Genomic DNA, 20,512 nt, shown 5'->3' on the forward strand with positions numbered 1-20,512 from the left:
CTAACATGACTCCCAGCCTGGGTTAGGTGCTAACTAAATGTTAAAGAATGGAATGGCTTTATTATTATTAATAGTTTTGATAGTGGTTTATTGCCATTAATAATTAATATTAATGAAGATTAATATAATCTTCTGACTGAACTCTGGTTCAAGCACAGAAAGGATTTGGAGCCTCTGAGTCAGGCCGTGAGTGGACCTCGCCATCCACTTAAGAGACTCATCTTTGAAGCCCTAAGGACAGTCATCCATGGGGTCCAGTGTGGGTCAGAAGTGACACTAGGCATGTTTAGGCCTCTGTACATCAGAGGTCCTGCTAATTTGAATGCAAAATGAGGATGGATTAAAAAAAGTCAATTGCTGACATTGTTCAAAAAAGTTTTTCTTAAAGCCCCACCAAAAAACAAAAAGTTTGGCAGATAGAGCACATTTTTTAACTTCCAGGGCTGCTTTTTCAGTTCTTCCTCTGCTGGGGATCTGTCTTTCCATTTCTTGTGCTATTTGGGACGGTGCCCTCGACTCCTCGCCACAGGAGCGTGGACAATGGACAATACCTTCATTCCAGGCCTTGCAGAAAGGAAAAAGGAGCCTGCCAGACACAGCGCCATGCCCATCTTTCTGCTATTTCCTGCCTATGGGCAACACCTGGAGAGAAGGTTGTGGTGTTTGCTTGGCACAGGAAAGATCTGATCTCCCTCCCCACTCTTGCTGAAGAGACCTCATTCATTCTAAATGGTGAAGGGAACCAAATGGAAAAGAACACCCTCGAGCCATCAGGCATGTGCAAAAACCCGTTCATGGATTGGAAACCTAGCTGAACCACATCGTGCTCCCTGAGACTAGACAATGGTCCCAGGCTGTTGACAGATGCTCTTGTGGACCCACCATCTTAATGCGACTGTCATGGATGCCAAGGTGCATCCCCCAGATGCCCTCTTCAGGACCAAGGCACTCATTCCAACTGTCGCCTCCTGGCTGCTCACAGCTGAGTCCCTCCCCAGGAAAGCCCCCCCCCCCCCACCGCCAAGGAGCTGCCTTCTCCAGGGTTGTAAATATTCCCGGGGTACAGCCGGTGTCCACTTGTTGCTTGCTGTGGGGTGCAAAGACCTGGCCCCCTGGCCTTCCGGCTCCAGGGCTCCGTGGGGGACCAGCAAATCTCCCACTGCAGCTGCATCATGCTCACTCTCTCCCTTACCCAACGCTGCTTCGAGGTGTGGTTCCCAAATTACTCCCTAACATCTTCCCACACACCAACCTCTGACTCCAAGTGTGGTTGCAGGGAGCCCGACCTAAGGCAGGGACTCTCTGTGGTCTACTTTACCGAGAGTTAAGTAGGCCTTCTGCAGATCTCCTGACGTTTCTGCTTCAATGGCCTCTTCAATGTCTTTGTTGATGAGCTGGAGAGATAAACCGAAGGCCAGCCGTTATGCCAGGCTTTGCTTTTGGCTTTGGTACTCTTGGGGTCATTTCTCTACAAAAAGCACGGAATTCTTCCAGATTTGGTCATGTGGCTCTAAGGAGCCTATCCTGCCCCATGCCTTACATGACTGGGGATGATGGCCCCCCTTTGAGTGGGGTCTCTCATGGCTCATGACTTTTGACCTCTAGGGGGTCAGATCTGACCCCAGTGAGGAGCACTCCCTTGGCCTGGTATGCTCATCTGTAAAATTGGGAGTGGGAGAACAATGAATCCTTACTGTAACAATAATTCTTTACATCTATATAATAATTTAGTTTCCAAAGTATTCTTAAAATTCTTTTTCCTTCCAATTTTCTAGGAGGCTGTGGTGGTAATCATCTTACCCGTACAGTTCTCATCCCCCGTGTCCTGGGACTGGGGACTCAGCCACCCACAGTTTGGGTGAAGTAAGAAGTAGAGGCTGTGAAGTTCATGCTAAGGATTTGGTCTAATGTTTCTGATAGAGTGGGGCTGCATGGGCTGGGAGCCAGGGGCTGACCACGTCAAAATGTCACTTTCCTTCACTCGAGGGTGATTCCAAATGATCCTGTGTTCACCACCGGCTCACATATCACTCTGCACAGCATTCCACGTTAGGTTTCTTTCCAAATATTTGCAGAAGCTGAAGTTCAGAGTAGATGGTGACTATGTTTCATGCAAGGACCACCTGGGCCAAACTCAGGGCAGGCAAATAAAGAGCAAAGAGGGCTCTTTGTCGGGTTTGGGGAAATGCAGTTAAGCATTAAGAATGCTGAAACTTCTTTCTTAGAAATTGCTTTTTGAGGGTATGACACAATGTGGTTCCATAAATAATTGGGGCCTTTGGGGACACACCAGTGGAGTGCATGTAGTTTATTCCCGAAAACATAAGTGGACAAAATAGTCTTTGCAATGCAAGCACAATAGCGTGGGGGAGGGGAGGAGGGTTGAGATTTAATGAGGCCCTGGTGCTTGATCTCCTTGTCATGGTTTGACATCTAGAGGTCTGGTGTGGGTAATGGACCTAGACGATGGGGATTGGCTGGGGGGCTTTCAGTCCTGTCCCTTCCTTAGCTGTTCCCAGCCTCTCTTGGGTTTGCTGCGGGAGCTGGTATTTCGAAAGGGACTGGCCTCACTTTCCCACGAACGGGGTTCTTGTTCTGTAGACTGAGATTGCATTTCAAGAGGACATTTTGTTCACACAGGTCTGCGTTTACTAAAAAAATAATCCTCACGTTAAACTGCTTTCTGTTTCTATTGTTAATGCTGGGCCAGAATAGTGCATTAGATTTTCTGTTGAATCTCAGTCGTACAACAGATCAAGGCAGGAAAACAGCTGTTCCGGGGAGGTGGGAGAGGGCTTCAGTACCCCAACCTTAGGCTGTATTGCCGGGTTTCTGCTTTCTCCCAGTCTTCTCGTCACACAACTCCAGGGGGCATTGTTCACATTGCCCCCTCTTCTCTACCTCTCTCCTGCCCACATCCCCCTCCTGGGAGCTACCAAGTCACCTTCGGGAACACAAACGGAAAACAATGGACTGGCCCAACCTATTGTGAATCTCCTTTGCAAATGGTAGGCTTTTCACTGCAGTTACTGGAACACTTAATTCTTAGGGGGCTCTTTAGACAGATCAGGTTTTCTGATCTTAGTACAAAACCCATCGCCGGGGTGGATTCCAGCCTCTAGTTACCAGGTAGTGCTGCCTGTAGGGAGATTACTAGAAGAATAGGGGAGACATTGCTTTCTTTTAAAACCGATTCACCCAAAGAGACAGGATTCCCACAGCAGAACCCTGTGCCCTGTGGCTTTGGCCTCAGTGGTTATAGGGCTAAGGGCTCTGGAACAAGCTTAGGAAGACATAAAGGTGAGGGGACAGGTGTGGTGGGGACACAGTGTGCCTAGGCTTTGGGTATGTGTGCCTACAATTTGTATTGAGCCCTGTGTAGGGAACTCATTTCAGCTTTTTTTTTTTTTTTAACATTTTATTTATTTATTTGAGAGAGAGCATGAGAAAGAGAGAGAGCACAAGCAGCAGGGAGGAGCAGAGGGAGAGGGAGAAGCAGGCTCCCCGCTGGGCAGGGAGCCCAATGATGCGGGATTTGATCCCAGGACCCCGTGGTCATGACCTGGGCCAAAGGCAGACGCTCAGTCGACTGAGCCACCCAGGTGCCCATTACTTCAGCTTTATAACTATACGAGCCTTTCATGTTTGGTCAACTCTGGGACTGTGATGTTCTTGTGTGGTGTAGCAGAGAGGGGAAAGTTCTATTGCTTGGCAGGGATTTCTGAGAGCGTCAGTAGATAAGGCTCAGGCTTAGAGGGCAAATAAAGGGCAAAACCCTAAGTTTTCATGCCCAAATAAAAATTCAACTCTATGCCAGGACAGACTATGCCACATAATAGACTCCTGTGATCTCATGCTAGCAGTTGATTGCTTTTAGCCAGAGGCCCGTGTGAAAACTTATGAACCAGGGTCTTAAGCTCAGGGTAAACTCACAAAAATCAGTGATAAAGATCAAGACGAATGATGTTCGGGGAAAGGTTTTGGAATGATGAGTAGGTAGTATTTTAGAGCTAGTTTCATGTGAAGAATCATTAAATCAATAAATTATCTTATTGTCCATTTGAGCTTTATTGGACACTGCTGGTTCACATAGGGAGACAACTGACAGTCGTTAGTGTTTACTGAGCACCTGCTGCATGCCAGGTACTAAGGCCTTTACTTCTATTAACTCATTAATTAATTACTAACCCTATGAAGCAGGTACCATTGTTAACCCTGTTTTACAGTTGGGGAAACTGAGGCGCAGAATCCTTAATAACTTGCCCAAGGTCATATGGCTAGTAGTCTAGTGCAGACCTTTGAAATTTTAACATGCACCAGAATCACCTGAAGACTTGTTGAAACATACATTGTAGGACCCAAACTCCAGAGAATCTGATTCAGTAGGTCGAGGGTGGGGGCTGAGAATTCTCTCTCTCTCTCCCTCTCTTTAAATAAGAGAATTTTCATTTTTAACATGTTCTCAAGTGATACTGATGCTGCTGTCTGGGGATTAATTTTGGGGAACAATTGGCCTGGAGAGTATCCTTACAGGTGGCCAGTGCACACACACACACACACATACACACGCTCACGTGTATGTGTGTTTCCATAGTGATCACCAACGGCAGCCATCCCCTGAAACTCCACCCATGGCCCCAGCCATGTGGGAAGAGGGTGTAGGTCATGGAGAAGCCTTCCAGCTCAAAGTCTACACAGCTCTAGGAGCAGAGGCCAAGGGAGTGCAGGGTCCGCTGGCTTTGATCATGACTCTGGGCACGATTTGAAAGCAGAGGGCCCTCAAGGCTTATATACAGTACTGATAAAATTCCTAAGCTTTATTGTCTTTTCATCTGCTGGCAATACAGAGGAAACACTATTTCGAGTGAGGAGAGGCCAGCTCCAGCCGAGGGAGAGTCTCAGGCTGGGGAATCTTGCAGTTCTCATCCACTCTCCGCTACCGGCTTGCTGTGTGGTCCTGAAAAGTTACAGATGGCGCCTTACTCGTAACAGACTTCCTTGTCCAGCAGTCCTAGGTAACAACAGCTGCTCGGCCTACATTATCGTTACTGTATTGTTGGGGCACTGAAATGAGATACAGGGCACAGAAGTGCTTTGACTAGTTAAAAGCACTTTACAAATAAACAATGGGAGACAAAATATCGGATACTCTCCAAAAGGTTTCTTGCAATTAAAGACTGATTTTCAGGGCAGGGCTCACCACTAAATGCCTTGAAATAACGGCCTCATCTTCTTGGCTTAAAATTATCATTAGATAAAAAATAACTGTATAAAAGTAATTTATACGCGTCTTTGCAGGAGTCTATCTCTGAGGTAGATGACATCTGTCGTGGGAGCGGTAGGCACGTTGTTAGCGCAGCTGTAAATTGGAATAATAATGAGAGAGAAGCTTTGTGTGCTTACCACATGCCAGGTGCTATTCCGAGCCTCGTACATGTATCTTATTTAACTCTTGAAAGAACCCTGGGAGGGTGTGATGATAAGGATTATGGTCCCTGTTTTACAAATGAGGACAGAGAGGTTGGGTCACCTGCCAGTGATAGGACCAGGATTTGAACGTGGACGCTGACTCTAGGGCTTTGCTCCTCAACCTGGCTCTCCTCTGCTTTCCTAGTCTCGGTTGGAAAGCAGGGTTTCCCAACCTTGGCACTGCATTTGGGGTTGGATAATTCTTTGTTGTGGTGCATTGTAGGATGTTTAGCATCATCCCTGGCCTCAATCTACTAGATGCTATTAGCCTCCCCAACACCCAAGTGACAACCCCAAATGTTTCCAGACGTTATCGAATATCCCTTGAGGTGGGGGAGAAGCCAAGTCACTTCTGATTAAGCACAACTGTTGTCAAAGACCCCTGTAGTTCCTGATCCCTGATCTTGACTACTTTTGGAAATACACAGTTTTAGCGTGAACTCTCTTACCCTAGTACTGGTTTACTTACAATTTGGTAGGCTTGAAAGGTGGCACGTAATTGCTTGTGGCTTCTCTTGGCCAGGACTTCATTGAAGGCGAGCTCGTCCGTGCCCCAGCGGCCTTCCCCTGCCTTGCGGGCCAAATGCAAACATTTAAAAAAAAAAAGCCTTTTGCAGAAAGACCGAATATTCTGTTCTGTGACCAGGCCTCACTGGCAGGCAATTATACAATAGGCACTGAATAGAAGTCAAACTGATCCACTGAGCACTTTAAGCTTCCACCCGCGAGTAAACTTCCCATATTTATTTATATTATTTATGCCCTCCCTTGTTCCAAAATGGATCTGAAGTGGTCAACTCTAGAGTGCAACAATTCTCAGAGGTTCACGAGGACCACATATATGAAGAAATATTCTAAAGGTCATACTTATTTCTCAAGTAACTCCCATTGTCATGAAATAAAGAAAGGTTTGTTGGAAGTAACGCTAATAAATTTAAAGAGAGAAAAAGAATTTGCTGAGACTGGCACGTCTGTACGCTTACATCATACAGATCTTTGGCATCCTGACCAGCTAGATCTTTGTCCACGTCCTCTCCTTCATCACGATTAGCCTTGAAAAATTGACACATTGTTATTAACTGGAGCTCCTGCTTGACCACAGAAAACAAAAAGAGAAAGTCCTGGAAAGCTGGGGCTGATCTCAGAGGGGCTGCTCTTTGCTGCCATCTTTAGGGCACAACTAAGAAACAGAGTAGCTTCTGAGACAGCACTTGGGCCTTCTTTCTTGTACAAACCAGGGTCACTCACAAACCCCAGGGACCTCGAAGCAGGCTGAGAGCAACCCCCTGATGTCCCCTAGAGTGACTCCGTTGGAAAGCTAATAGTCTTCCTTTCAAAATACCACATTTCACCTCTCGGAGCTTCCCGGTATTGAAGAAGCCTGAGACTTGGTCCTGGAAGGTTCTGGAAGTCTAGCCTAAGCCCTTTGTGGCAGGCAGAGTTCTAGGATGACCCCGAGCAGCCCTAGCCCTTGTTACGATCCCCTTCCCTTGAGTGGGGTTAAGACCTGTGAACATAAGCTGTCACTCCCATGACTGTGTTATGTTAAGATACAAAGGAGGTTTTACAGATGTAATTAAGGTCTATAATTAGTTGAGTTGATCAAAAGAGATGTTCCCCTTGGTGGGGCTGATCTTACCTGTAGCAGGGACACCAGGATTTTTTTTAGGTTTCCACTGGTATCAGCTTTGACATCTGAGTCAAGGCTCCTGTCAAATACTTTTGAAGGAGAAAAAGGGGTGGGGGGAGAAAGCAGATGATTTCATCTCCCAGAGGTATTTTGAAAGGAACATTCTTTAAAATTTTTTATAAATTTTTTAGAGTATTTATTTATTATTTGAGAGAGCGAGAGAGAGAGAGAGAGAGGGAGGGAGAGCGAGCACAAGCAGGGGGAACAGCAGAGGGAGAGGGAGAAGCAGGCTCCCCACTGAGCAGGGAGCCCGATGCGGGGCTCGATCCCAGGACCCTGAGATCGTGACCTGAGCTGAAGGCAGACGCCCAACGACTGAGCCACCCAGATGCCCCGAAAAGGAACATTCTTTACCCCAAGTCAGAACAAAAAGTCACTTACACCTTTGGTAGGCTTCCTTAATGGCAATGATCTCCTAGGAAGGGTGATAAAAAGAAAAACCATTATTCCCAGGTGGGGTTGATCAGTAGGAGCCACACAGAGGAAGCGGCAGGAGCCTGTCTCTGGACACAGGATGGCTCCGTAACTTCCCCCAGAGAGGGCCACCCTCAGGCTTGGGGCCTGGGCCTGGAGCGGGTCCCTGGAGGTGTGAGAAAGCCCCTCCGTGCAAACATTCCGAGCCACCCAAGTAACACGCGCAGACATTGTCCTTAGTTGAAAGCAAAACTACCAGTGCCAAGCTAACATCTGACCGCCGCCTCACGCCACCCCACGTCCCCATCCCCACTCAGGTGGGGCTCTTGCCACAAGTTCAGTAAGTATCTGCCCAAATATTCGTCTTCGCCTCTGTATACAGACAGACGTGCTACTGAAAATATATAGAATTGTTTCCTATGACAAGTAGAAAACAACTGTTAGAAAAGTGGAATACTGTACACGTTGCTCTTTGACTTATTTTTTACTCACTAAGACGCCTTGGAAATCCAGCTCTGTGTATACCTTGTCACTTAGTGTTTTTTAAGGGGATTCAAAATGTTCCATCCCACGGTAAGCCACCGTGTATTCAGCCAGCCTCCCGATGGATGGACATTTAGGTTGTTCCCAATTTTTCTCTACTTGAAACAGGCTTCATTCAGTAAAGAGTATGCTGTGTGCAGGAGTGCGGGCTTCTCTCTAGGGTGTGTAGTGGGAAGAAGGGCTTTGTATTTCGATGACTCGCGCTGAGGGGCCCCCCTCAGGAACTGCCTCAGTTTACATTTAAGCCAGCAGTGTCTGAGAGCAGGCGTTTCCCCAGAGTGTCAAGCTGTTTAAGAGAGTCAGTGGGCAGGCGGGGGGGCGGGGGCAGGAGAAGGTGAAGAGCCTGGGGGAGGGGTGTGGGGGGACGTGGGAGTGGTGGGGGCTGACTGCATGAGGCCATGCAGCTACTTCCGCTCTCCTCCTTTCAACCCATGCCAGGATCTGCCTGAACCTGAGGGCTGCTCTCTTCCTAATTTTCTTCTCTCTGCTGTCAGATCTATTTGACTGGGGGGAAAAAAAGAGCTTGTTTGTTGTCTGAGAGCAGGACTTGAAGGAAACTAGACTGAGGAGGAACCGTAAGAGAAAAATAATGACCAGAACCTTCTTGCCGAGGCCGGCTGCCGACTGCCCCCATATTGGATGCCTCCTGGTTGGGACTGCCGTGTTTCTGGAAGGTGGGGGATGTTGTGTCGGCAACGCTGTATCTCTGCTGGACCAAACTGATACCAGTCTCCTTTGCTGACCCTTCCCTACGGCCCAGTCCTGAATGGAAACTCCTTGAAATGGAGGGTTTTTATTCTCTCGGGGAAAGAAGAGAAGTCCGGGGATGCTTAGGAAAGGGGCTCTGGGGTTTAGGCTGTAGCCTGGAGCATGGCAGCACTTCGAGAAATACGCCGGACGGCACAGGCTGAGCAGGAACAACCCAGGGTCGTCTGCACTCAAGGCTTTGAAAACAGCAGTTTGGCATCAGAGCCCTGTCGAAGCTTTTCCTTGCTGTCTGCTCCAAACACTGCTTCTGTTTCCTACCTGGAGGCTTCAAGAATGTTGGGACTTTCTGGCACTTTCCTTGCTGGACTTCCCCATTCTACATGACGAGTGGTTGTGGGAGAGGGAAGGGGTCTCTGAATAATGCTTTGTGGACCCCCTCTACTCTTGATGAATTCCTTGGGCCTCGAGACTCTGGAACCAAAGACGAATGGGCTCCTGCTAAAGCCTTAACAAAGGCTCTTTTCATTTCAGCTCCTGAAATGGCAGCGTGTGCCCAAGGGACAAGGGGAGAGGTGTGCTGAGAAGCAGAGGGGAACCTCCAGGAAGGCGCTGGCAGCCGGGAGGGGTGTCCTTGGGATCCCCATCTGCACCACCCGCCTTCATGCCTCTTTGCAGCCCTTCCTGTACTCTATGCCAGATGACAGCCGCAGACAAGGCAGCTGCACAAACATGCATAGACCACGCATTGCCTTATTCGTGCAGAAGACCCGCAAAGTCAGGCTGGGAAGAGGAAAGTAGAGTCTTGCCTCCTGCATATAAAAGTGTGCATTCCTTTTAGAAAAACAAAAGCTGCGTTGACACAGCTGTTCGGGAAGGATCTATTCTGTCAAGCCAAGGGCAGCAACACCAGAATTGACAGCCAGAAGACTGGGAGAGGGATCTCTCCTGCATGGGGCAAGCAGACATGTTTCTCTCCAGACGCTTGCTCACCCCCCGAGGGGAATGTGGGGAACAGTTTTCCTTCTGGTTGCTGCAACCGTCTCTGACAGGCATATGGATGGACGCTCCCTCAGGGGCTGGGTCGGGGGTTTGGCTGGAACTAACCTTATTGGTTCTTGTGCACAGGACCTGGATGAGCACGGCCTCATCTGTGCCCACACCTTTCATGGCCTTCTGCAGCTGCCGGGCATCGTACTCGCTGGGGCGGTCCAGGAGGGCCAAGGCTGTCTTCTCAAAGTTCCCACTCAGTTCACTCTTGAACACCTCCTCCAGGTCCTGTAGGAAGATAGCGAGAGCCCTGACTCTTGCTTGGGGAATGGCCCAAAGCAGAGGGACAAGTGTTGCTCTCCCCACTGCATGGCCTTGGGGTCAACAGGAAAACTGCCATGGACAGCTGGGGGTAGGGGTGAGGGGACAGAGCTCTACTGGCCTGAGTGACCTGCTCTGGAGGACACTGGTGGTAGTCACCTTCCTAGCCAGAGACTTCCTATCCATCTTCTCCCTAGACTGGCAGAGGGGCAGAGAAGATCCCTTGCTCACGGCCGAAGACCTCCAAAGATGAATTATAGTAGCAACCAGCATTTGCCGGACATTTTAGCGTTCAGAGAGCCTTCTCACTGATCTTCAGAACAGCCGTGGCAGGAGAAAGATTGGCATTATTCCCATTTACTGACCTCAGAAAAATGAAGGACTCACTCCCAAACACCTGCTTGACTAGAAAGGACTGAACTATAGGTTTGTTGTCTCTAGGGGGATCAGATCATTTGTCATCCAAATGCGAATGGGAATGGGTTTGAGAGTGAAAGGGGCAATAAGAAAGTAGCAATCATTGCAGGGCAAAACAGGAATAAATGGGGACCATCCTGGGTACACCAGATGTGCAATCGCTTTGGTTAACTTGTTCAGTGTGGAAAGGGAGGCACATGGGAAAGCACTCAGGTAGGGAGAAGAAATGAATATGGGAAATGCCCACTGGCACTTGTTTTTAGCAAGTGTCCATCATCATGGATGTTTTCTGGCAAGTGCCTCTTATTATAGGTAAACTGCCTGCTCCTACCTGTGTCTCTCTGACACGACGGGTTAATGATGAAAGGGACAAGAATTGGTGTTCAGTCTAACTAGAGTTGCCAATGTCCCCAACTTCAGTGAAGGACCTCCAAGCAGGACCTTCATGACCAGATGGCCCCCTGTGGGTCAGACCGGGGGCGGGGGGAACCCTGCAGCGGCAAGCATCTTAGGAACCCAAATCACAGCACAGAGTGGCTCTGGCCCTTCGGCAACGTGGCAATAGGGCTAACCACACGGTCACAGCAGCTGTGTGATCTTGGAAATGGACTTTCACCAACTGTCAGTTCCCTGCTCTGAAAACTGGGGAGATAATAAGACTCCCCTCTTAGGGTTTTTGGGAGAAATAGCAGAGATAATCCGTGTAAAGCCCAAGCACAGTGCCTGGCACACTTTAAATGTTCAGTAAGTGAGTATTATTATCATTCCATACTGAAAGGAACTTTTGAAGAATGGGCTAATCAACTCTCACATGAGCCTCTGAGCTCTGAGCCTGGGAGAAAAACCTGGAAGATTTTGCCCTACAAGGGGGGATCTGCAGTCTCATGAGGGGGCCGTGCTGTTTTTGCCTCCGTCTTAAGGTAGCTTCTCCATCGAATGCTGCATCCAGTGAAGGCAGGCCTGCAGTCAGTGCCCCAGAGTGTGGATCCACTCAAAGATTGGACATGTCTTTTCAGGTCGGATGGGCATTGTATAGAACTGTAGGGAAGAGAACTCCTAGCTGCCTACTCTTCCAGGCCACAAGCAAGAAAACAAATCCCTGTGTGTTTACATTCTGTTTGGACACAGAAGCCGGCTCAGGAGATCTCAGCTCTAATCCTGGTTTTCCTGCTCACTGGCTGTGTCACCTTGGGGTGCATGTTTTCTCTGGAGCTTGGTTGACATGGGGACCTAGATTTGTCCCTTGCCAAGGTCTCCTTGGCAGTCCTGGCTGTCTGAAACAGCTGTGAACTGGTGTGTAAGCAAAGGATGGGCACATGCTGGTGTTGCAAAGTTTGGTGCTGGAAACGCCCACTTGACCTTTAGCAGAGCCCCCAAGTCTCTTTACTCTGCTTTACCCTCAGGCTTAAGAAGCCTGATCCGACTTTCCACATGGGTAGGGTGGGGGCAGACGTAGCTCTTGAGGGGCTGCTACAGTTAGGCACACTGACAAGGATGAAAGTTCAATGTCATTCAACTCAGTTCCATGCAGGTGAACTGAAGACTCAACTTACTTTCATCAATGTCATCAAGGAATGACACTGACAAGCCTGACTGTGAGGAGAGACGCAGGGAAACTATAAAAGCACAGCCATCTGGGCCTTGTAGTGTGAAAAGAAATAGCTCCTCTCATGGCAATGGCTTCTTCAGGAGTGGATGCTGGCCCTGGAGTCAAAAGACTGGGATTGGAGTGTCGGTCCTTTTTCTCACTAAGTGTGTGATTTTGCATGAGTCATGCACAGAGAGGAGCTCCAGGTTTCCTCTCTGTAAAATGGAAACTGTCAAACCTAGGATAGCTTCCCTTTACTGATAGGTGCTGTCATTAGCCTGCTTGATTCTCTCAGCAACCTGGGAAGGGAGGTAAATTACCATTTTCATTCTGTGTGTGAGGACACCAGGGCCTAAAGAGATTTTTGCCTGCCCAGTGTCAAATAAGTGAGATCTGCCCATCTCTATATCTATTTATACATAGAGGGATTGAAACTGTAAAAGTTTTATAAATATGGATTCGAATACAGCATAACGATTAATATTCATTTTGCATGCTAATAATTCTCATGACATTAAGAAAAGGTTAAATTGTGTTCATCATATATTAATAAAGAAAATAGAAAGCCTAATGCATCCTTAAAGATTTCTATACATAACACCATCAGCAACAACAAAAAGAAGGAAAGAAAAGACACATCTAAAGAAAGAAAACCAGGTGTTCATGCTTAATGAAATGGAGGTTTGTGTTTTGTTTGCTTGTTTTTGTTTTTGTAGTTTTCTATCACAATCACTTATGAAGAGTGTATCATTCTTGAGGGCCAGTGAATAGATGAAGAATTCTTGTATGAAGAAAGACCCACCTGTGAAAACTGGTTCTCAAGTCACTGGCCTATCTGTATTTTAATATGTAGACTTGGTCCAAATGAGTGGAAAAATGACAGAGGGATTAATAGAAAAAGGAAGTCAATTTTCAAAAGGAGTTAAGGAATATTGGTTTTGTAGGCTATTGAGTTAACAAGGCAATTTCAGTTTCTCTGTAATCAATTAAAATTGTGAAGAGTAGTTTCATCTTGTTTTCTCTTGAGCTAACTCAGTAAAGCTTTAAAGATCTTCTCCGCTGCCTTGGGAGTATAGAGAAAGCAGAGAACGCCTAGGCCAAGGGCTGTATGCCTGCTTGTGAGGACCCTTCGGATCACCTTGCCATACAATGCCTTGTACTTTTGCTTGATTTGTTGCCTCTCATCCGATGTCCTGCTTGATAACATCTCAATGATGGCTGCTTCATCAGTTCCTAAAGAGCAGGAGAAAGAAATGAGGCCAAGAGTGAACAAGACAGAAGATGGAGGTTGATTTTAGTCAATTCTCAGGAAGCTAGGGCCATGGTCAGAGGTTTTGGTGGAACCTAGATGGACCCTTTCACTTTAAAGTCTTGTGGAGAATTGTGTTCTTCTCACTCACTTGACAAATATCCACGGAGGCCTCACGTTGCATGAAGCATGGTGCTAGGCATTGTAGCAGAAAGAGGAACGAGTATGGCCTTAATTTCACTCCTAGGTACATAATCCAGAGAAATGAAAACAAATGTCCACACAAAACTTGCACACGAATGTTCATTGCTGCATCATTCATAATGGCTAAAAGGTGGAAATTTCCTGAATGCCCATCAATGGACAAATGGATGAACAAATGTGGTATATCCATACAACAGAGTATCATTTGGCCAGAGAAGAATGAAGTACTGATACATGCTACAATTTGAATGAACCTTGAAGCATCATGCTAAGTGAAAGAAGCCAGTCACAGAAGACCACGTATTATGTTATTCCGTTCCTATGAAAGTGCAGAATAGGGAAATCTATAGAGACAAGAAAGTAGTGTGTGGGGATGCGGTGGGTAGGGGGGTAATAGCTAATAGAGTAGGAGGTTTCCTTTTGAGGTGATGAAAATGTTTGAAATTGACTGCGATGATGCTTTCACATACCTGTGAATATATTAAAAAACATTGAATTGTACACTTTAAATGGGTGAACTGTATGGTATGTGAATTTATACCTCAATAAAACTGAACAATCTCAAAAAAAAAACAAAGTATGGTCTGTTCCTTGGCCTCCAAGTACTTAAAACTGAGTGGAAGAGATTAAAATATAGGCCCAAATTGCTACAATATCAAACTCACCCATAACCTTGTCAATCTCAAGAAAAAAGTCCTAACGGGGACCATGATGGGTATTTGCCTCTTTCAACTTCTGACTATTACATCTTTAAATCACATTCTTTCTAAAAGGTTGTTTTCCCCTATGCTCAAAGTAATACATGCTCATTGTGGGGTATTTAATCAGTACCAAAAACTATAGTGAATAAGAAAGAAGAGGAGAATATCCTTTTTAGAATATCCTTTAGAATGTCCATGGAGACCGGATTGGAAAGATGATCTGGGTATTGAAGGTGTGGGAATGAGAAAGACTACTTAAACAGCAAACCCTGAATTAGCCTGGATTCTAATAATGCCTCTTCCTTTACTGACTGTATGATATATATATTATATATATGCATACACACACACACACACACACGCACACCATTGACCCTTGAATAATACAGGGGTTAGGGGTACCAATTCCCCTTGCAGTAGAAAATTCATGTATAACTTGTGAGTCTCCAAAAACCTAAGGACTTAAGTAATGGTCTACTATTGACCAGAAGCCTTACTGATAACACAGTCAATTAACACATTTTTGTATGTTTTGTGTATCATATATTGTAGTCTTACAATAAACTAGAGAAAAGTAAACATTACTGAGAAAATCATAAGGAAGAGAACATACATTTACAGTACTGTAAAAAGCCTACATGTAAGTGGACCCATTCAGTTCCAACCCGTGTTGCTCGAGGGTCAACCATATATAAAATCTCACTAAGGTATTAAACGTGTGACTTTGCTGACATTTTGTAAAGGACAGGGGCTGAAGGAGTTGATTAAAAGAAGAATGTTATGTCACTAGTTCTCAGATTGGCCAAAATCATGGGAGGTGGTAGCCAAATGATTGAGGTTTGAAAGCCTGTTACAGAATGTGGACTCTGGCCACAGAGACCCAGTGAGAGCCCCACGTGAGGATGGAGGATTGGAGAGATGCGTCTATAAACACAGGAACATCTGAGGCCACCAAAAGCAGGGCAGAGGCCTGGGACAGGACCTTCCTAGTGCCTTCAGTGGGGAGTATGGCCTGCCGACTTCTTAACTTCGAGCTCTGGCCTCCAGGACTGGGAGACAATGGGTCTCTGCTGTTTTAAGCCACATGGTTTGTGGTACTTTGTTATGGCAGCTCTAGGAAACTCATACACCCACTACCCTCAGCACTATGTCAAGATTTCCAGAAAGGAGCCCCAAACCCGCTCTTCACAGCCAGAGTCTGGAGAGTCCTGCCTTGGCCCATTCCCGCCCCTACTCCCAGTGGCCACTCCCTGTGACTAGCACGGGCTTGGTCACTTTGGAAGGGAACTGAATTAGTTGAACTTGCACCATCGCTCCCACCCAGCTGAGCGATCAGGATCCGCAGGGAACAAGAGGTGGTAGATGCATTTGATGCCTTTTGGTGGAAGGATTGGGGGAAGACAAATCTGGGTGGTGGGTACGGGGGAGGTGTAGACGGAAGGGGAGCATGACTGTAGAGAGGGGGAAGGGAATAAAAAGACTCTCCTTCTGTTTTTGCTGGTGGAGGCTGATGTGTTTTATCTGTGTCTCGACTCTGGCGCCGCCGGTCCTCACGGCAGAACCTGGGGAGACGGGGATAGGAGAGCTGTGTGCGGGTCCTGGCAAGCTACGTGTCCTCAGACTGTTCACGTAGTCTCCGGGATTAGCTCCACCTGTACGATTCTGGGAAGACCTAGCTGTTTGATTCCAGCTGGAGAAACAGAAAATTCTAGGATGAGCTCACCTACAAGAAGAGTGGTGGTTAATCGCCGCCTAGTTCTAGTTCATTTTGAGCGCTGTTATTTATGTTGTTCCTCCAAATTTTTTCCTGCACTACCTTTGTCATGGGTATCCAATTACTTCCTCTGTGACTTTTTTTTTTTTTTTAACTTCTGAGTGCCAGAAATCTCATTTCAGAAGGGATTTCTTTTTCTCGTAAAACTCTCCTGATTCGGCCCCTTTCTTTCTGTGAGGGCTGCTCCTGCCCAGGTTGAGGCCCTCCGCATCTCAGGCCTGGATCCCTGCTGGTGTCATCCCTGGATGGAGCCTTCCTGCCTCCCAGGTGGCCCATTCACTAGATTGTGCCAGCCAGGAGTCTGGGGCTCATCCCTGGCTCTCTCCCCTCACTCCACACCCAGTTAGTTACCACTAAGACCTCACTATTCCACTTCGTTGGTATCCCTCAGACCCACTCATTTCTCTTTACCCTCACCTTTGTCACATTGCTCAACAGAACCACGGATACCCAACGGGGTTCCTGCATCAAACACACCTTTTCCAACAAGCATTCACCATCCCCAGAACATGCTTTGAGCAGCTCAGCTGCTCATTCTTCTGTATAAAAGCTTATAATATTGGGCCCTTCAAATCCAGAATAGTCTCAACTCTTCAGTGGGGCATATGAGGGCTTTTGGAGTCCCTTCTACTTGCCTTTCAAAGTCATGTCCCTCCTACCCATCCTCTCCCAGCTTCTCCCTAACCCATGGGCAGCTCCGAGAACAAGCAACACTTTTCTTTCTCACCTCTGGGTCTTTGCATGGCTCTTCCCTCTACCTGGAACATCTTTGTCTTTGATCCTCACCTTCGCTCCCACTCCTCCTTTAGGACTCAACTCAATGTACTTTTTCAGAACAGATGAGGCATTCTGCCTTCTGTGTGCCTCACGTGGCCTGTTCTCTGTCCCATCTCTGCCATGCCACATTGCACGTCCCGTGGGACAGAGGGGTTCACTCACTGCTGTAGCCACACAGAAGAAGCCTCTCAATATTCATCAACTTGCTGAATGCATGGATATTTAAATGCATGCATATATGGGTGAATGAATGAATGAGTGAGTGAATAAAGACTTCTGCATAGCATTATGAGAGATCTTGTCTCTGCATTAGTGTAAGCTTCATGTGCCACTTGGGTGGGCTCTGTGTAGCTGGGACCAATTGGAAATCTACTCTGATGCCAGAGTCAACCCGTATCTGGATAATTCAGGAAAGCCAACATTTTAAAATTAATGTTTTTTAGATTTTCCTTCCTGGAATGCTTTAGAAAGTGAGACCAGGGACCAAAGCAGTTCTGAGATGGCTCAGCAATAGCCTGGAGGTTGTGGGGAGAGCATGGAAGTGACCAGATTTCCCTCAAGCCCTTTGAATCTGGGTTTCAGGTTTATCCTGGGAGGCTTTCCCACTACCCAACCAAGAAGTGATTTACTGAACAGTGACCTCATTTTACATTTCACAATATGTGTGTCATATAAGCAGTCTGTGCTGCTGAACGATTTCCTGTAAACATTTACAATGGTTTGAGGCACTGGGGCCAGTCCCCAGTGGTTCTGGGAAGGACTTCTTAAAAAACAAGAAGGAACCTCAGCCCTGCCTGTGCATCGGACACTGCAGGGTAATTATACAGTAGAGGTCAGGCCCAGGGTGATCAGCCTCCTCGCTTTTGCTCTCCCAGCAATTTTCTGGGAGGAGACTGAGCTGAGTTCCGGCAGGAGGGAGGCTGCTGAGTTTGAAGTGCCCTCCTCTTCACACCCAGGGCCCGTGTGCCACATAAGGGATCTGGGCAGTGCGCTGGGGGCTGGGGCTCATCTTCCTCTGCAGGCTCCACACGTCAGCCCCAGCAGCCTGGCTGAGCAGGGGGCTGTGGGCTTCCCAATCCCTTGGTGTCTCCTTTGCAAATGGGGGTGCAGGGAAGGTAGAGGAAGCCACGAGTGAGGAGAACCTTGCCTGCCAGGGAGGGTCACTGCTTTTCACTTGCCCACTGTATTCGTTTCCTGAGGCTCCTGTAACAATGACCACAAGCTCAGTGGCTTAAAACAGCAATATATTCCCTCACGAGTCAGAGGCCAGAAGGCTGAAATCATGACATTAGCAAAGCCACACTCCCACCAGAGGCTCTGGGGTCAAATCTGTTCCTCGCCTCTTCCAACTTCCGGAGGCTGCCAGCAATCCTTAGCTCAGCTTCTGGAACATTACTCCACGCTCTGCTTTGGCTCCACACGGCCTCTCCCTGCGTGTCTGCTTCTCTTCTACCTCTCTCTTCTTTTTAAAAAATGTTTATTTATTTAAGTAATCTCTGCACCCAACGTGGGACTCAAACTCACGACCCTAAGATCAAGTGTTGCATGCTCCACTGACTGAGCCAGCCAGGTGCCCCTCTTCTCTTTTTTTTTTTTTTAAAGATTTTATTTATTTGACAGAGAGAGACACAGCGAGAGAGGGAACACAAGCAGGGGGAGTGGGAGAGGGAGAAGCAGGCTTCCCGCTGAGCAGGGAGCCCGATGCGGGACTCGATCCCAGGACCCTGGGATCATGACCTGAGCCGAAGGCAGACGCTTAACGACTGAGCCACCCAGGCACCCCGCCCCTCTTCTCTTTTAAAGATACTTGTCAATGGATTTAGGGCCCACCCAGGTAATCCAGGTTGATCTCTTCTCGAGGTTCTTAACTTATTACATCTGCAAAGACCCTTTTCCCAATTAAGGTCATATTCGCAGGTTCTGGGTGGATGTATCTTTGGGGGGGAGCACCATTCCACCTGGTACACCCGCAGTGATGAAGAACAAAGGCCACTCAAGGGCGGGCCTCCTCGCTGCTCATACTGATCTAATGGGCTTTGTGGGGATTTTGGATCAGAGCTTATTGTTCAAAAGGAGCCGACTAGCATGTAATGAGGGCCAGTGAAGTGCTGAGCACTGTGATGCCTCCTTATCCTCAGCTCCTCTCTGTAATGAGGCATTATTAGCTCCATTTTGCAGTTGGGAAAACTAAGGTCACGGCACCAGAAGGTGCCAGAGCAGGGGCTCAAAGCCAGGTCCAAAATTCATTCCCATTCCTAGTGAGGGGAAAGAGAATTGGGCTCGGGGTCACAAGATCTGAGTTCTAGACCTGGTTCCCCTCCAGTGTGGCTTGAACAGCATTAACCTCAGTGGATCTCAGATGGATTAGACCTTGCTCCCCAAAGTGCAGTTCTAGGACTCATACCATCAGCATCACTTGGGAACTTACTAGAAATGCAGGATCTCAGAAACTACTTAGAACCACCAGTCTGAATCTGCGTATTAACACCCTGGTGAGAAGTCATGAACTAGAACTAGGGTAATCTCCATGGCAGCTTTTCTTTCTGGAGCCTCTTTCTGTGTTTCTTTGAGGGAGAATGACAAGCATCCTTTTACATTTCAGAAAGGATAATAGGTATTGGGTCCATGCACTCTCAGGTTTAAGGCCTTCTCCTCAGAAGGGCCAGCAGAGGGGCACGGAGTTCCAAGAGGAAGGCCTGACAAAGAGTGTCAGTGTAGTGACGAGGATAAAAGGCTGTTCTGGATTAACCAAGACCCACACCACGCACATCGTTAGGACCTAGGAAAGCAGGGGCGTCAAAGAAACAAGGAAATCTGTAAGTTTTATGTGATTTGGAAAAATCAAATATTCTTTTAGGATAGAGCATTCTTATTTTGAATCCTGTAGGAGGATGAGGGGGTGGGGAGTGCACATAATCTTTTTGATGAGTAGGGCCCCTACACCCACTGTGCCCGTAGAGTGGATACATGTGGCTACACAGGACATGAAGTGTGGCTGGGTCAAGTTGAAATGTTCTGTAAGTGAGGAATATACTATAAGTCTTTTGAAGACTTAATGTGAAAAAAAAGGTTGTCAAATATCTCATTAATAATTTTTATACTGTCTGCTGAGATATTTTTGATACAGTATTGACTTAGCTAATGTATATTATTTAAATTAATTTCACCTGCTTTTTTAAAATTTGGCTTTTCAAAAACTTAAAATGACTTATATCACTCACCTTTGTGGCTATGGGACAACATGGCCCTAGTTATGTAAAGCCAGCCCTGGTAGGGCTGGGATATCAATGAGATGGGTACATGGTCTGGAGGACAAATTTTGCCAGATACAATTTTGCTTTGGCTTGCACTTAAAAAAAAAAAAGATTTATTTATTTACTTGCGAGAGAGAGAGAGTGGAGGGGCAGAGGAAGAGAGAGAATCTCAAGCAGACTCCCTGCTGAGCGCAGAGCCCAACATAGGGCTTGATCTCACCATCTCACGACCCTGACATCATGACCTGAGCCAAAACCAAGAGTTGGATGCTCAACTGACTGAGCCACCCAGGTGCCCCTGGCTTGCACTTTTTAATAGAGGTTGGAATTCTAGAATTCTAGACCTTCAACCAAATCATAGTTTTCCAAGATGGCCCTAGTTTCCAATCCCCCCACTCTCATTTCCTAACTCTTCG

At 47.1% G+C, this 20,512-nt stretch overlaps 1 protein-coding gene across 2 annotated transcripts in view; it reads right to left on the reverse strand.

Annotated features, from left to right (window-relative positions):
• Positions 1-20,512, reverse strand: part of ANXA13 (annexin A13) — a 56,761-nt gene that overhangs the window by 5,791 nt on the left and 30,458 nt on the right. For both annotated transcript variants that reach the window (XM_021688433.1, XM_021688432.1), the window contains 7 exons: positions 13,276-13,370; positions 9,929-10,099; positions 7,541-7,574; positions 7,109-7,188; positions 6,453-6,521; positions 5,939-6,040; positions 1,319-1,394 (listed from right to left, as the gene is read on the reverse strand). In XM_021688433.1, coding sequence (XP_021544108.1) covers positions 1,319-1,394; positions 5,939-6,040; positions 6,453-6,521; positions 7,109-7,188; positions 7,541-7,574; positions 9,929-10,099; positions 13,276-13,370 — 627 coding nt within the window. The remainder of the gene's footprint in view (positions 1-1,318; positions 1,395-5,938; positions 6,041-6,452; positions 6,522-7,108; positions 7,189-7,540; positions 7,575-9,928; positions 10,100-13,275; positions 13,371-20,512) is intronic.

Source organism: Neomonachus schauinslandi, chromosome 4 (genome assembly GCF_002201575.2).
Source record: "Neomonachus schauinslandi chromosome 4, ASM220157v2, whole genome shotgun sequence".
Classification (NCBI taxonomy): Eukaryota; Metazoa; Chordata; class Mammalia; order Carnivora; family Phocidae; genus Neomonachus; species Neomonachus schauinslandi.